At 58.3% G+C, this 16,051-nt stretch overlaps 1 protein-coding gene across 2 annotated transcripts; it reads right to left on the bottom strand.

Moving 5' to 3' along the window:
* Positions 1-199: 199 nt before the first annotated feature.
* On the bottom strand, positions 200-9,184 carry ADI1 (acireductone dioxygenase 1). 2 transcript variants are annotated; one of them, XM_072771257.1, is made up of 4 exons: positions 8,904-9,184; positions 5,779-5,898; positions 1,587-1,766; positions 200-669 (listed from the first exon to the last, which is right to left on the bottom strand). In XM_072771257.1, exons 1-4 carry the CDS (start codon positions 9,021-9,023, stop codon positions 550-552), a joined length of 540 nt encoding a protein of 179 aa, XP_072627358.1. In that variant the 5' UTR covers positions 9,024-9,184; the 3' UTR covers positions 200-549. The 2 variants fall into 2 exon arrangements, with proteins under 2 accessions (XP_072627358.1, XP_072627357.1); XM_072771256.1 differs by lacking the exon at positions 8,904-9,184 and adding an exon at positions 8,518-8,795.
* Between the last annotated feature and the right edge of the window lie 6,867 nt (positions 9,185-16,051).

Here is a 16,051-nt window from a genome sequence, read left to right as displayed (position 1 = left end):
TATGATTATAACAAATCAGGCAAAATTGTTTCTCAAAATTGTTGAGGAAAAAGATCATGTGCTAGTTTTCCTGTTCAAAGCAAAAGCTTGGTTGTTAAGAATTCACAGGGAAATGAGCCTAGAAATCTCAGCGAACGGACAGTAACGCAGGCACGACGTAAACCCATTAAATGCGCGAACGAACGACCACGACACCGGGTGCGGCGGGGGGACTTTAATGAGGCCGAGTGAGCGCACAATCACAGCCGCTGCTTTATGTGGAACAAGAAGGTGGCCCCCGCGGCTGCGACGCCCCATGACGGCTGCGGGTGCACTGGCCCAGCCACCCGGCCCACCGGGCCGCAGAAGAGCGTCTGGGTCTGGCGGTCCGGCGTCTACAGGGCAGGCTGGCAGCCGCACGTCTGCTTCACACCCAGGTCCGAGGGGCGGCTCCGCTCACAGGGCTCAGGCGACGGGTCCGGCGCGGGCGGCTGCCTGGTGACGACGGCGACCCCGGGAGCGGCGGCCCAGCGCGGGGAAGCCCGGCCCGCGAGGCGAGGCTGCCCGGGCCTAGGCGGTCTGCGCCAGGAACCGCACGTACTGGCCCCGGGCCTCCAGGTGGTCGGCGGGCCGGTTGTACGCCGTCCACACGGGTTGCCCCACGAACAGCCGCATGGCCTTCACGTAGTTCTGGAAGACACAGACACACCGGGCGTGAACAGCGTCCCCGTGTCTGTGCTCGGGGCTCCACGCCTCAGCCACGCGTCGCCGGGGGGAGGCCGAGGCTCGTCTCCGCCGCGGGCCCAACCCCACTCGGGAGAAACTGCCGTCTGCGCCCACGGGCACCGACCCACGCCGGGGCTGCGGCCTCGGGACCAGGGGGACAGCGCGCATCGCCCCGCAAAGTACAAACGTGTGGCGTACGCTTCAATCCAGTTTTCGCTTCAGGAGCTTAAAGTCGTGTGACAAACGTGTAAGGTCACCGACTCCAGCCGCGTTTCCAACAGGGAGAGAGCGGACGCCACCTGCACGCCCGACGTCGGGGGTCGTCCCCCAGGGACGGCCACGCGGTGACCCCAGAGCACGGCTGGCACCGGGGACACAGGGACGTGCCCTCGGGGCAGAGGACAGACCGGCTGGCGCTCGGCGGGTTGGCGGCCCACTTCCTTTCCCGGGGTCCGCCCCACGGGACGCTGAGCTTACCCGGTGCCCTCGGTCCCAGTTCGGAGTGTGCTTGTACCTTGGTCGGGCCCACATCACGTCGGAGAAGCCAGAACTCACCCACTTCTGTGCTCACCGCCACCCTCCGCGCGGGGACCGCGCCACCCTGACACCCCAAACCAAAGCGCCCGGAGACGCCCCACAGAGCTGCACCCCTAGACCAACCCGCTGGCGGCTGGCTGGGGTGGCTCACCCGGGGCACCCCCACCCCCGCACAGAGCCGGGGCCCCCCGACGTCCACACGGAGGGGCTGCGGGCTCAGGGGCTCCCCAGCCTCCCCTGGGCCACAGGCTCACAGCGCCGCCGGCCTCCCCCCGAGCGCCGCGGGGGCCCCAGTTCCAGCGGTCGTGCACCCGCCACCTGCGCCTCACGCACACCCGGCCGACCTTTTCGTCCAGCGTGAAGCGGTGATAAATCCCTGCAGGGAGAGTGATCATGTCTCCCTTTTCCATGAAAATGCGGATCCACTTCTCGTCTTTGTCTCGCACATCGAAGTACCCGCTGCCGTCCAAGATGTAGCGGATCTCCTCATCCACGTGCAGGTGCTCCTCGTAGAACATCCTGAGCTGCGGGCAGGCACACGCGACTCTCAGGCACCATCGTGCAAACGGCACAGGTCCCGGCACCTGCCCGCGCCCTGCAGGCCTAGAGCCGGGGGGACAGGTCCTCACGACGACACTTGGACTACACGGGGAGCACGGGGAGCACAGGGACACGGGGGCTGGGGCAACGGAAGGACTTGAGAGAATGAGCCCTGACACTCTCCCTCTCTCCCCACTCTCCCCCTCTCCTCTCCCCTATCCCCTCTCCTCCTTCTCTCTCTCTCTCTCTCTCTCTCTCTCACACACACACACACACATACACACACACACAAAAATTCATGGCCACGTCCGCTGAAAGGCCTGGACTGGGCCCTGGGGCAGGGACCCCCGAGGAGCCATGAGGACTCACGGCGGGCTTCTAGGCCCGGGCACAGGGGGACTCCAGGGCCAGGTGGGGGGACGAGACGGCACCGGCCCAGGGGGATGGAGCAAGGACAGAGCACGCAGGAGGATGCCGGGGACCGTCAGAAGGAAGGAACCGGTCAGAAAGCCTCCTGCCTGCTCAGCCGGGGGCAACGCGACCTTCGGAACCCATCACCGGGCAGGGGCTTCGGGCCAGGGAGTAGAGCTGGCATGCGTGAGGCCGCACCGACGCAAAGGGAAGGGAAGGGGCAGCCTGTCCCTACACCGGAGCCGGAACTAGAGGACGGCGGACGGGCAGCGTGCCCAGCACCCCGAGGGCGGGACGGCCCAGCCGGGAACCATCCAGGCTCCCTGCAGAGTCAGAGTTCGAGAAGAAGCAGCCGGTTTACAACGTAACTCTCCACAAACGTCTTCTTAGTTAAGAGGGAAAAACGGTAACTTCACAGCGACAAACCTGATGAACACGAACCCTAACCAAGCCTCCTGTCACCAGGAGGGTCCCCGACACCACGCGCCTCCCAACGGGGCACACTGAGCGATGCAACACCGGCCACGCAGGATTCCCGCCAAACGCATCACCTGACTCTAACCACGAGGGCACCTACACAAACATGACAGAGGTAGAGAGGAAAGGTTTGCTTTAGAGACACGAGAGAGAAGCCCGTATCAGCAAGAGAGTTTTCTTCCAGGAGAGAAGCTATTGTGCAAGCCTACCGGCCACAGAGATAACACAATCACGAACGTCAACAGCACACGAGCCCCTTTGATGTGATAAGAGAAAGCATTCTGGGGCACCTGGGTGGTGTTAAGTGACCGACTCTTTTTTTTTTTTTTTTTTTATTCATAGAGAGAGAGAGGAGGGGCAGAGACACGGGCACCCTGCACGGAGCCTGCAGAAAACAATGGGGATCCCTGGGTGGCTCAGCAGTTTAGCACCTGCCTTTGGCCCAGGGCATGATCCCGGGTCCCGGGATTGAGTCTCACATTGGCTCCCTGCATGGAGCCTGCTTCTCTCTCTGCCTGTGTCTCTGCTTCTCTATCTCTCTATGCCTCTCATGAATAAATAAAAAATAAAAATAAAAATCTTTAAACTGCAGAAAACAAAAGAAAGAGCAAAAAACCTTGAAAGAAGCCAGAAGAAAATAACCTATAGAAGAACAAGAATAAGAATGACATCAGAATTCTCAGAAACCATGCAAGCAAGCAAGCAAAAAAATCCACCAACCTAGAATTCTATATCTGTTAAGTTATCCCCTAAAACTGACGGAGAAATAAAGGCTTTCTTGGACAAACGAAAACAGGGAATTTGTCACCAGCACACCTTGCCTTGAAAGAATGTTAAAAGAATTTCTTCAAGTGGAGAGGATAACGATATAGGTCTGCAACTCAGATCTACATGAGAAGGAAAAAAGAAGAAGAAATAAAGGTAAAATAAAAGATTTCACATTCCTAATAATAACAGTAACAACACCATGGGTAATTATAACATATGGATAAATGAAATGAAAGACAGCAATGTCATAGAGGATAGGATGGAAGGGTTGGGAACACTTAGTTACAGGATAAATGTGTATTGCGAGCTCTAAGGCAATCACTAAAACATTTTTTTTTTAATTATAAGCCAAGAGAAAATGAATCCTATAAAATGCTCAATTAAAACCAGACAAGGCAGGAAAAGGAAAATATTTTTTTAAATAAAGGATAAGTGCTATAAATGTTTAAAATGTACAAATATGGTAGATAATAATCAACAATACCAATAATCCATTTAAAAGACAGACTGTCAGAATAGATTTTAAAAAACACATACACACACAAACCTCCAACTATATGTTGTCTCCAAGAAACCCACTTTTCTTTTCTTTTTTTTTTTTTTTTTGATAGAGCACGCATGTGCACAGGCCCAGAAGTGGGGGAGGGGAGCATCAGGAGAAGGAGAGAGAAAATCTTTTGTTTGGTTTTGTTTTCTCTGTTTCTCAGAGAGAGAGAGCACAGGCAGGCATGAGCGAGGGGAGGGGCAGAGGGAAAGCAAGACTCCCAGCTGAGCAGGAACCCAACTCAGGGCTCAAGCCCAGGATCCCAGGATCATGACCTGAGCCTAAAGCAGATGCTTAACCAACTAAGCCACCCAGGCCCCTCAAGAGATAGAAAATCTGTTTGTTTGTTTGTTTGAAAGATTTTATTTATTTATTCACGAGAGACACAGAGAGCGAGAGAGAGACAGAGAGACAGAGACAGAGAGAGGCAGAGACACAGGCAAAGGGAGAAGGCGGCTCCGTGCAGGGAGCTCGACATGGGACTCGATCCCGGGACCCCAGGATCACGCCCTGGGCCAAAGGCAGCGCTAAACCGCTGAGCCATCCGGGCTGCCTGAGATAATCTTAAGCAGGCTCCACATGCACCCTGCTGGGGCTCAATCTCACGACCCTCAGATCATTAATGGAGCAAAAATCAAGAGTCAGACACTTAACTAACTTCCTGGGTTTCCAGAAAAACCAAGAAACCCAATTTAAAATAAAGACATGGTTCGTGTCCCGGTGGAGTCACCAAATAAATAAATAAATAAATAAAATAAAGACACAAATAGGTTAAAAGCTCAGTTTTGGAGGAAGAGACACCATGTTAACAGTAGTCAAAAGAAAGCCTGGGGAGCTGTGTTGTTTTTCAGACAAGGCAGACTTCAGCACAAGAAAAATCATTAGGGATAAAGGTGATTATCATGTAATAACAAAAGGGTCAAATCTCTAAGATGACATGACAACCTTGAACAGGTATGCGCCTAACAACAAATGTCAAAATCACAAGGCAAAGACTAAGAATGAGAAGAAGAGATGAATCCTCTATTTTGTTGGAGATTTCAACACACCCATCAATAAATGTCAGGTTCAACTAGCAGAAAATCAGTAACAGTCACTGAACAGCAGCGCCAATCAACACTCATAGAATACACATTCTCCTCAAGCTCACATGGTACATTCACTAGGATAAACTACTACGTTCTGGCCCATAAAACAGCCTCAATATATTTACAAGGACTCAAGTCTTGCAAAATATATTCTCAGACTACAGTGGAATTAAATTGGAAAGCAACGAAAGTCTCTGGAAAAGTCCCCATGTAAGTGGAAATTAACACATATCAAAAAATCCACAGGGGACAAAGAAGAAATCAAAAAGGAAATTCATTTGGAAATATTCAAAATGAAAATGAAAATGATTCAAAATTTGGGTGATGCCACTTAAAGTAGTACTTAGGGGAAATGTACAGCACTAAATACCTACGTTAAAAGAGAAGGCTGCAAGTCGATGACCTCAGGAACTACGTTAAGAAATTAGAAAAAGGATAGCTCAGCCGGTTGAGCAACCAACTCTTGATTTTGGCTCAGGCTGTGATCTCAGGGTCATGAGATCCAGCCCCACATCTGGCTCCCTGCTCAGTGGGGAGTCTCTCGCCATCGCCCTCTGCCCCTCCTTCCACCTGCATGATCTCTCGCTCTCTCTCAAATAAGTATGTCTTCTTTTAAAAAAGGATAAAAACAAAAAACAAAGAGAAGCTTGTGTTCGATAGGGGTGAATATAACGATTCCCCTCTTCGAAGAATTTAGAGCTCCCTTACCTTTTCTTCATAATTTGGTAGTTTATCCTTGCTTATGGTTATTATGTCCATCCAGGAGTAGTTTCTCTCTTTCCGGATCTTTTCTAATTCTGGATCATTCTCATGTTTGTCAGCATCCAACTATTAGGGTTTAAGCAAGGAAAACGGAGGTCACATTAATGCAAGGAAACTGAAATGTTCCCTTTCTGGATCTCCAATATGATCACATCCCAAATTTATCATCCGGTCCTCTGTCAGTCGCAAATTAACCTTCCTTCCCCCACCTTCCCTATTCCTCAAGGGTTTCCCCATTCTCCAGGACAGCTAAAGATACTGCGTTGTGCTTAATTCTTGCCTCTTTTCTCCCCGGCAATTCTTCCTGGGGGATTCTGTGTCACCATTCTAGCCCCACTGCCAAGAGCCCAGGCGAAGCGCCCATGCCCAAGCCGGTCCGAAGGCACCAACCCCACCTCCGCTCCAGCCCGTTCCTCCAGCACCAATCCTCTGCAGGTCTAGGGGATCTCTCTAGATCAGCTATTTCCCTGGGCTGAAGTGACGGATACTCTGGAAGCCTACAAATATAACCCAAGTTCATGGGGCAGCCCTGGTGGCTCAGCGGTTTAGCACCGCCTGCAGCCCGGGGTGTGATCCTGGAGACCCAGGATCGAGTCCCACGTCAGGCTCCCTGCATGGAGCCTGCTTCTCCCTCTGCCTGTGTCTCTGCCTCTCTCTCTCCTCTCTGTGTATTCTCATGAATAAATAAATAAAAATCTTAAAAAAAATAGTTGAATTTAAAAAAAAAAAATAATAACCCAAGTTCATTATGGCGGGAAGAGAGGACTTCCATCATGTGGCCCCAGCTGCCTTTTCTACTCCATCTCTACTCCGTTTTTTTTTTTTTAATCGACATGCTAAACCAAATATGAGCATTTGCTACTCTCCAAAAGATACGTGATGCTTCACATCCCCACACCCTTGCTCCTGACAGCTTCCTATACCTAGACAGCTCCTTCACCATTTTCATTTATCCCAGTTCTATCGATTCTTCAAGGTCCAATTCTAAGATGTTTGTCATGAAGCATTCCCCTAGGACCCCAGCCAGAGATAGGAGTGCAGACCCCCTGCACTCCCATTTCAAACTACTGGCAATGATTTTAGCATACTTTGCATTATGCTGCAATACAATGCACATTTTCTCCCAACTAGGGAATAGCAGACTCCAGGATATCGTGGTCATCAACCCATTAATTTCTACAAAGAGGACTCCCAAAATTATCAAATCCACCTCACGCTGTGCACAGTACTGCTCCACGCCCAAACCACCTTACTTCAAATTGTATATATGAGACAGAGCTTTCTATCACTCTGCCGCGTTCCTGGTAGCACATCTGCAAAAACGCCCCATTTGTACCCACTGGTCAAGAGTAGTTATTATGAAGAAAGTATAAAAACAGCAGGACACCAAAACCACAGGACAAATAAACCACTATTTATTTACACGTTCCATGTCCAACATGGGGCTTGAACTCACCGCCCTGGCATCAGGCATTGGATGCTGTACAGACTGTGCCAGCTGGGCACCCCTACACAATTTAATTTTGATAAGCCTTTGACTTACGCAGAACAGATCTAGAAGGTAGGAGAAACTGAGTCTGACCCCGTGGGACAGCTAAAAGACGCCTTTAAAATGTGGTATTTCATCCTCTGGATACATTCACAAGTTGACCAGTATCTTGGTCTTAAACTGTAAAAAGCAGCATGAAACCCCCAAAGTGCAGTAACTGGACTCTCCTGATGGCTCAGACGGCAGATAAATCGATGTCAGTGATGAAACAAAACTTATTTCCCCGTCGTAACAGCCATTATATACCACGTGATTGCCTCAAAGACGGTACCTTCCAGTAGGTTAAGTACTACATCTTAGCCTGGGGAAAGATGAACATTCTAGAAAAACTAACGGGGGCGGAGGGGGGGGGGGCACAGTGTTGAGCAGGCTGCTGCTCACCGGACCCGGAGGCCGCAGGGGGGGCCCCTCCGCAGCAGGTGCGCGCTCGGCAGGTGCAAGGGCGGCCGCCACCCCGGCTCCCAGGGAGCAGCGGAGGGCGCGTTTATACCCCCACCCCCACCCCCACCCCCACCCCCTTCGCTGAATCAAAGATCGCTCGTCTCATTTATTAGGGGGACTTGCTCGTGGTTTTGCTTATATGCTGGACTGCAATTCTCTGCGATCCTAAGTGAACCCACTTGGCGCCGGGGGGCGCAGCGGTTTAGCGCCGCCTGCGGCCCAGGGCGTGACCCCGGAGGCCCGGGATCGAGTCCCGCGTCGGGCTCCCTGCGTGGAGCCTGCTCCTCCCTCCGCCTGGGTCTCTGCCCCCTCCTCCCTCCCTCCCTCTCTCTCTCTAAGTAAGTAAACAAAATCTTTTTTAAAAATGCTAAATGAACCCACTTTTGCTGGTGGAGTAACCGGCAGTGAAAGCGGACGCTACCAAGGGCGCAGCTGGTGCGGGCGGGAGAGCCTGCGGGGGTGCAGCCCCGCACCAGCCCCGCACCGGCCCCGCACCGGGAAGGCCCCTCAAGGCCTGGTTAGAGCGCACAGCAGGGCGGCGGCGGGGCCGAGCGCCCCCAGGCCCCGGGATCCTGGCCGAGCGGGGGCTGGGCCACTCGGGCGCCCCAAGGGAAGAATTCCAGAGTGAGCGGCCCCGCGCGCAGCCCGGGACCCCGGGACCCCGGAGCCCCCCAGCCCCCCGCCCGAGGGCGCACCTGCCGCTGCGGAGGAGGCCTGCGCCCCGCACGGGGGTCGCGGGGGGTCCCCAAGGCCTCCCGCCTGCGCCCCCCCGGGGACTCCACTACCAGCGCGCCCCGCGCAGGCGCCCCGCGGCCCCCCGCGCACCCCCACCGGCCGGACCCCGGCCCCGCACTGAGCATGCGCACGGCGTGCTGGTCGCCCACATCTCCCGACGCTGCGATAGAGCATGCGCGGCACGCTCCGGGCCCCGCCAACCACCCGGGCGCCCTACTGGGCATGCGCAGTGCCCCTGGCCGGGCCCGGCCAAGGTACCCTCCGGCTGCAGCTTGGGGCTGCGGGCGGCGCGGGGCACCCGAGGGGGGCTGCCCCCGCCCCCGCCCCCGCCCCCGCCCCCGCGTACCTTCCAGTAAAGAACCCCAAGCCGGCGCAGCTGCTCCAGGCCGACTGGGCGGCTGGGCTCTGCGCGGTGGGGCCGCCTCGGGTCGTCGGCTGACTCGTCCATGTACCAGGCCTGCACCATGGCCGGACCGGGGCGCCGCGGGCACGCCCTGCACGCCCCCCAGCCCCGTCTTCGACGCCGTCCCGGCAGCTTCCCGGCCGCTCGCTGCGAGCGGGGGCGGAGGGAGAGCGGGTGCGCGGCGCCCAGAGGGCCCTTATCCCGGCGCGGAGATGGGGCGGGGCCCGGCGGGGCGGGGGCGGGGGGCGGGCGAGGGGCGGGGCTGCGGCGGGGGCGGGGCCAGCGCCTTGCGGTCTCCCTGTGGGGGCGGAGCCCGGGGCGGGGCGATGGGCGGGGGGGCGGGGGCCAGCGCCCTCGTGGTCTCCCTGTGGGGGCGGGGGCGGGGCGGGGCGAGGGGCGGGGCTGCGGCGGGGGCGGGGCCAGCGCCCTCGTGGTCTCCCTGTGGGGGCGGGGAGGGGGCGGGGCGAGGGGGCGGGGCTGCGGCGGGGGCGGGGCCAGCGCCCTCGTGGTCTCCCTGTGGGGGCGGGGCCGGGGCGGGGCGAGGGGCGGGGGCTGCGGCGGGGGCGGGGCCAGCGCCCTCGTGGTCTCCCTGTGGGGGCGGGGCCGGGGCGGGGCGAGGGGGCGGGGCTGCGGCGGGGGCGGGGCCAGCGCCCTCGTGGTCTCCCTGTGGGGGCGGGGCCGGGGCGGGGCGAGGGGCGGGGCTGCGGCGGGGGCGGGGCCAGCGCCCCGCGGTGCCCCGGGGGCGGGAGGAGGCGGGCGGTCCTGCTGACCAGAACAACCAGGCGGAGCGAGCAGCCCTGCCCTTAGCTGCACTGTGCGGAGCGGTAGCCTAATGGCACCCCCGGACCCCCGGACCCCCGGACCCCCGGACCGCAAGCGACGTGGGGCGCAGCGGGGCCTGAAGGCCGTGGTCAGCCCGGGCCCAGGGGTCGCTCGGGGGGGCCCGCGCCCCGCCGTGCCCCGGCCTGCGCAGGTCCACCGGGCTCCCCTCCCCATGTTCCGGCTTCCCCTTCCCAGCCCGTGAATCGATCATCAGTTTAGACGAGGAAGGGCCCGTGTGTCGGGGCGGGTGAGGCCAGGGCGTCCCTCCCGCTGGCCCCGAGCCGCAGGCCCCCGCCGCCCGCCCGCGCTGCGGGCCCAGGACGCCCCCCACGGGCTGCGCATCCTCCCCCGCCCCAGGACGTCTCCGACGGCGATGCCGGTGCTCCCCCGCCCCTGCGCACCGCTCTCCGACGTCACCCCACCCCGTGCCCCCCGCCCAGCCGCCCCGCCCCGCCGCGCTGCCCTCAGCCGCCCGCGCCTTCCCGGAAGGGCTCTCCTCCCTTCCCTCCTGCGCCCTCCCGCCCCGCCCCCCGCCTGGCCGCAGGGCCCTGCAGGCCGGTCCTCTGTGCACGCACACGCCAGGTGACCTCGCGGCGTCCAGCACACGTAGTGGCTTCCACATCCTCCTCTAGCCTGGACCTCTTTTGAGACCTGACTCGGGCACACGTGGTGAGTGAGGGTCTGGAACCCAACTCAGCAGAGACACGTCCAGATGTGCCTCTCCCCAGCCTTTGCCACCCCAGTCCGCAGCCCCACCAACCACCCGGTGCCTGAATCCCAGTGTCTAGGGGCTCGCGTTCCCTCTCCCTCACCCTCAGCACCCGGCCAGATCTAGCAGCAGGTCCTCACACCACCACAAACCCACGCACTTCGCCCCCGCTCCTCCGCCCTCTTTTCCTGATTGATAAAATCGTTTAGTGAAGTCGGCCCCCTGCTTCCACGTTGGCACCACTGCAGGCCATTCTGCGCAGAGCCTGTGTTTAAAAATACAAATGGGGCGGGGGGGTGGGGGTTGCTCAGTCAGTTGTGCATCCAACTTGGTCTTGGCTCAGGTTGTAATCTCAGGGTGCTGAGTTCAAGCCCCGCCTTGGGCTCTACACTGGGCTTGGCGCCTACTTAAAAAATAAAAAATAATAGAAACTAAATAAAAATACCAACAGGATCGTGTCACTTGTGTGTTTAACCCTCCTCTCCCGGCTGCCCTGGCTCTGACCACCTCTCCAGCCACCTCCCTCCCGCCGGTCCTCTGCCCACCACACACTCAGGCCTCTCCACATCTCAATCTCACGTCCTTGCCACCAGGCCTTTGCCCATGCAGCTTTCCCTCCTTGCACCCTACGTGTCCTTCCCTAGAGAGGCCTTCCCTGGCCCTCTGCGTGGCCAGGGAGGCCTCCCTGTCACCCTCCTGGAGCTGGTGTGCGGTGATCTATTTGGCTACCATCAGCCTCCCCCTGACGACCTTCAGCCCCAGGTGCGTGGTACTTGCCGAGTGAGTGGGTTTGCGCTGCCGCTGACCACTTGCGTGTCAGGGTCAGGCTGAGTCTCATTAGTCTACCCGGGCTGGGGGCCCGCCCCGTACGTCAGTGAAGACAGTAAAGGAGAATCTGCTGAATGAACGTGGAAGGATGTAAAGAGAAGCCCCTCGCAGAGTTCACAGCCTTACTGCCACTGCCCTCACCCAAACCAGATCGGGTGACAGCCTGGAAGTGACAGCGCTGTGTGCGGGGAAATCTCACAGAGGCGCCACGCGCAGTCTCATCCAGCCTCGTGAGCAACGCGGGCACGACTTACCACCCACATTGTAAAGACCAGACAACTGGGGCACACGCGGCTCGAGCAACTCGCAATGGAAGGAGCAAGGCTGCAATGTGAGCTGGGGAGCCAGCCCCAGTCCGCTGACGTTGGGGTGACAGCACCATGGGGACGGGGGTGCACAAGGCTGATCTTGGTCAGCACACGCAATCCCGCATCACCATTTCGGGGGGCTTCCGTCTTAAGCAGAGAGGGGGCTGTTTTATGTTGTTAAAAAAAAAAAAATCCTACTTTGGAAAAGAAGAATGATCGGGACGCCCTGAAGGACTGTCACCAGGAGCAGTCCAGGCAGGCCAGAGGGGATCAGAGCGGCACTCATTGTATTCCTGTGGCCAAGGCCTTGGGATTCCTCCTTGAAGGGACGTCTTTTGAAACTGAACTACTTCTTCCAGAAGAATCGCCAGCAGCAGCCAAAAAAGATGTTTTGTGACCAGAATTTATCATGCGGCAGTAGGCAGCTTGGGGAGAATCCGTTAGACGTTCTGAAATCAGACGGCCCCTCGCCACAGAGCTGCTGTGCACCCGCACCCACCCAGGCCCAGCTGGTGCTCCCGGCCCAGGGACCCTCCCAGGAGAGCCGGTGCTCCCAGCCGAGGGATCAGCCCAGGAGAGCCAGTGCTCCCGGCCCAGGGCCCCACCCAGGAGAGCCGGTGCTCCCGGCCCAGGGATCAGCCCAGGAGAGCCAGTGACCCAGCCCAGGAACCCACCCAGGAGAGCCGGTGCTCCCGGCCCAGGGATCAACCCAGGAGAGCTGGTGACCCAGCCCAGGGACCCACCCAGGAAAGCCGGTGACCCGGCCCAGGGACCACCATCCAGCAAGCAGTGCAGCAAGAGCCAGAGCCGGGCCGGGGGCCTGGGGACGCTGAGACGTGACGCCCCTGATGGGGCAGCCGACTTCCTCTGCAAAGGCCCAGGGGAGGATCCTTCAGGCTCTGCAGGCCCAGAGGCAAAACTGAGAACAGGGAGTGGGTCCTTGGGCAACGACCATTTTCAAGTGTGAAACCCATTCTTAGCTCACAGGCATCAGGCTGGACGGTGCTGGCCCCACTGTACCCCCTTAGTGACATTAACATTTCCTGCGGCCACCCCTGGCCTGTGGGGACAGCTCCGACGGGTCCGGGCTTTCACCCCACTGACAAGCCACAGAGGGAGCCTGCCGTCAGCTCGCTGCCGCTGAGGCTCCTGGGTCAGAGTCCAGGCCACTGTGCACTGCCAGCCTGAGCCACTGGCAGCAGCTTCGCCCCTGCCGCCGCCCCCCATCTCCCCGTGCTCCACGGGTGGCATTAGAGGCTGAGAACCAAGGCCTTGATTATCCTGGGTGGGGAGCACACCTGCCCTTGCTTCAGGGGAACCCTACACCTGTCTTGCAAAGGCCATTCCCTTAGCAGATATCCCCAAAAGTTTACTTAGGATGTCATCTGCGGGTGCCCGGAAATGTCACATGCCCTTGGAGAACTGTCTCCCGATGTTCTGTATTATTTGCACAAAGGGATATAGTCTTAGAAGTGTGGCAGAGGCTCTCAGCCCTGCATGCCTCAGCGTCCCACGGGGGTGCACACAGGGTCACTGGGGCTGCGGCCTTCCTGGAGCGGGCGGTTGGCATGGCCTGTTTTCCCCCTGGCTGTCAACCAGGAGCTGCTCTGGGTCCTTCCGTGTCCAGGGGATGCCCTAGGCCCTCCGCCTGTACCAGAGAAGCTCATTTCTCTAAGCCGGCAGGAAAGGCTTTACCCCCCGGAGTCTCTTTGTCCGAGGAGATCTCGCCTGATTAGTTCAGGCTCACCAGAGATAATCTCCGTTTTAATGATCAGCTCAGAGACCAGCGGTCTGGGGCCTTCGTTCCATCTGCAAAATGCTTTTACCTCCATCAGTGGTTTACCCACCCTGGGTAAACCCACCCATGCAGGTTCCACCTGCACCCAAGGGTCTGCTCATACACCCGGGGTGGAAATCTCGAAGGGCCGCCTACCATGGTAGGAGGTCTGCGTGTGGACTCGCTGTCCCAGTGCTGAGCAGAGCCTGCAGATGGTCACAACCGTGGCACCTGTCCACCTTTATATGTTTACTCGAGTCCGAGGTTTGGGTACAAGCACAGGGAGTGAAAGTCAGTGTTTCGTTGGAATCAGGTTAAAAGGCAGTGAAGCGAGCTCTCCGGAGGCGATTAGAATCACCTTTAATCAAGCTTGGCACTGGCGGAGGTCCAGGTCAGCCCTGGACACGATCACAAACCTGCCCCCTGGCGGGGAGGGTTCCGCAGGCTGTAGGCAGCGGGACCCCGTCCTCAGTCGGGGCTGCTTGCCTGGCGTCCCGGCGCCCCTCCAGCCCCGCGTGCTGAGTCCGGCCAGACCTCGCAGGCTTAGTTCATTCTTGGGGACGCGTCTGCCAAACCTGCTTTGCTGGGACAGGCTGGGCTGGCAAGGCCATCCTACGGGTCTCTGCCCTAGGAACCGTCACCCTTCGCTTTATTTTAGTATTATTTGTTAAATGTTTGAATTATTTCTATTTCTTTTTTTAAGATGTTATTTATTTATTCGTGAAAGACATGGAGAGAGAAGCAGAGACACAGGCAGAGGGACAAGCAGGCTCCCTGCGGGGAGCCCGACTTGGGACTCGATCCGGGACCCCGGGACCCCGGGGTCATGCCCTGGGCCGAAGGCAGGCGCTCCACCGCTGAGCCCCTGGGCGTCCCACCCTTTGCTTTAAAGTGCACTTGCTTTCTGTGTTTTTCCCATTTTGTCACGAGAACATCAACATGTCAACTCCAAGGTCAGGATTTAGCAGAATCAGTTTTTACGGTTTCGCCAAGGACGTTCTGGAGAGACACCGGGCTTCGTTTCTGTTCTGTCTCGCTTTGCTGCACACGCGGGCAGAGCAGGGACCGGGGCAGCTCTGGGCCACCGTGAGTCACGCATCAGCGCTGCCCTCGGCGGCCTTTGCCCCCTCACCGCGACATCCTGGTGTCATCGCAGAGCTGCTGGCACCGCGCACGCCCTCGTGCCTGTAAGGACGCAGCTCTCATCTTTGCGGCTCCGGATTTGGGCAGCCGGTGACCGGAGTCCAGCTCGCCAGGCAAACAAAACAAAGCAAAGCCGAGTTGGCTCAGGAGGGGGAGGCGGCCCAGCCGGCCAGACAGGACTCGGGGCTCAGAGGCAGGGAGCAGCTCCCTCCTTCCCTGCCCGCCCTCCCCTCTGTGGCCTGGCCAGATTCCCTTCCCTCCCCCCGGGGGGAGCTTCCTGCAGGTGCACAGAACACCCCAGCGGCTCTCAAACCACACCTGCTTGGAATTCAAGAAATAGGAGCTCTTTGGTGTGGTGCCCGGAGATCCAGTGTCATGGAAGATTCCAGATGGCTCACTTAGAACCCCATGCCCTCCCCGTGGGTCTCTGCAGGGCCCGAGGTCGGGCTGGGCAGCCTTGTGGGTGGCCCTGGGGGCAGGCCAAGCCCTGGGACGGGTGCAGGGAGAGGGCGGGGTCCAACAGGGGTGCTGGGCAGACAGCCCGGTGGGGTTCACCATCACCAGACTGCCAAGGCCCTCCCGCAGGGAGCTGCTCTGGGCTGGGTGCTGCCCCTGGGTCCCGGGGCCCCTGCCTCCCGGCTCCTCCATGTCTCAGCTCCTTTCCTGTCAGGGCCCCCACTCAGGAAAGTAACTCTTCTAAATGGAAAGCCTGGGGCAGCCCACACGGTGCAACGGTCTGGCACTGCCTTCGGCCGGGGGCATGACCCTGGAGACCTGGGATCGAATCCCACGTCGGGCTCCCAGTGCATGGAGCCTGCTTCTCCCTCTGCCTGTGTCTCTGCCTCTCTCTCTCTTTCTCTCATGAATAAATAAATTTAAAAATATTAAAAATAATAATAAATGGAAAGCCTGGAGGGCTTTGTGGAAAGTAGAGTGAATGCTAAGGGAGGTTGGGCGTCATAAATAACGGCAGACGGGCCGATGGCCGGAACCGGCACGGGGGCACCTGGGTACAACGGCTGTTCCAGGGCATTCTGGAATAAAGAGCTGAAAATAAGGTTTGCCATGAAACACAAGGGCCCGTCTATACAGACCTGTGACTGAAAACTGGTGGGACTGTCCCCCGTCCTACGAGTCCAGAAAACCCGGCGGGCTCACGGACAGAGCCTCTGCTGCAGCGACCCTGGGGGACAGAGACAGGTGGACATCATGGAACTATTCTTTCTGTAAGGACATCTGATTAATTCCAATGATATTTAGAGAAAGCTGTGGTATTTGGAATTAAGAAACCAGCCATCTGTGCTTGGACTTTTCTTACCTGGAGACGGGAGTGGGGAGAGCGGGCGCTCGGAGCCGCCCCAAGGCCACCGGCAGCAGAATCGCTAAGAGCATTTCTCTGGGTCTTAATACATCTTTGAAATAAGACAGGAGACATTCAGAGGCGCGGCGCCCTCCCTCCCCGGGGGCGAAGGCAGGCTTATTCACGGCCTTCCCCGTCCCACAC

The sequence above is a fragment of the Canis lupus genome, chromosome 12 (genome assembly GCF_048164855.1).
Source record: "Canis lupus baileyi chromosome 12, mCanLup2.hap1, whole genome shotgun sequence".
Lineage (NCBI taxonomy): Eukaryota > Metazoa > Chordata > Mammalia > Carnivora > Canidae > Canis > Canis lupus.
This window is presented reverse-complemented; position numbering and strand designations above follow the sequence as displayed.

What these genes read in the sequence shown, in the direction of transcription:
- ADI1 (XM_072771256.1), bottom strand. Translation starts at nt 8,781, where the DNA reads ATGCCCAGTAGGGCGCCCGGGTGGTTGGCGGGGCCCGGAGCGTGCCGC. An exon ending in GGCCTCCTCCGCAGCGGCAG is followed by an intron (nt 5,899 to 8,517) that starts GTGCGCCCTCGG and finishes AAACCCTAATAG; the next exon opens with TTGGATGCTGACAAACATGA. An exon ending in TACCAAATTATGAAGAAAAG is followed by an intron (nt 1,767 to 5,778) that starts GTAAGGGAGCTC and finishes GCCTGCCCGCAG; the next exon opens with CTCAGGATGTTCTACGAGGA.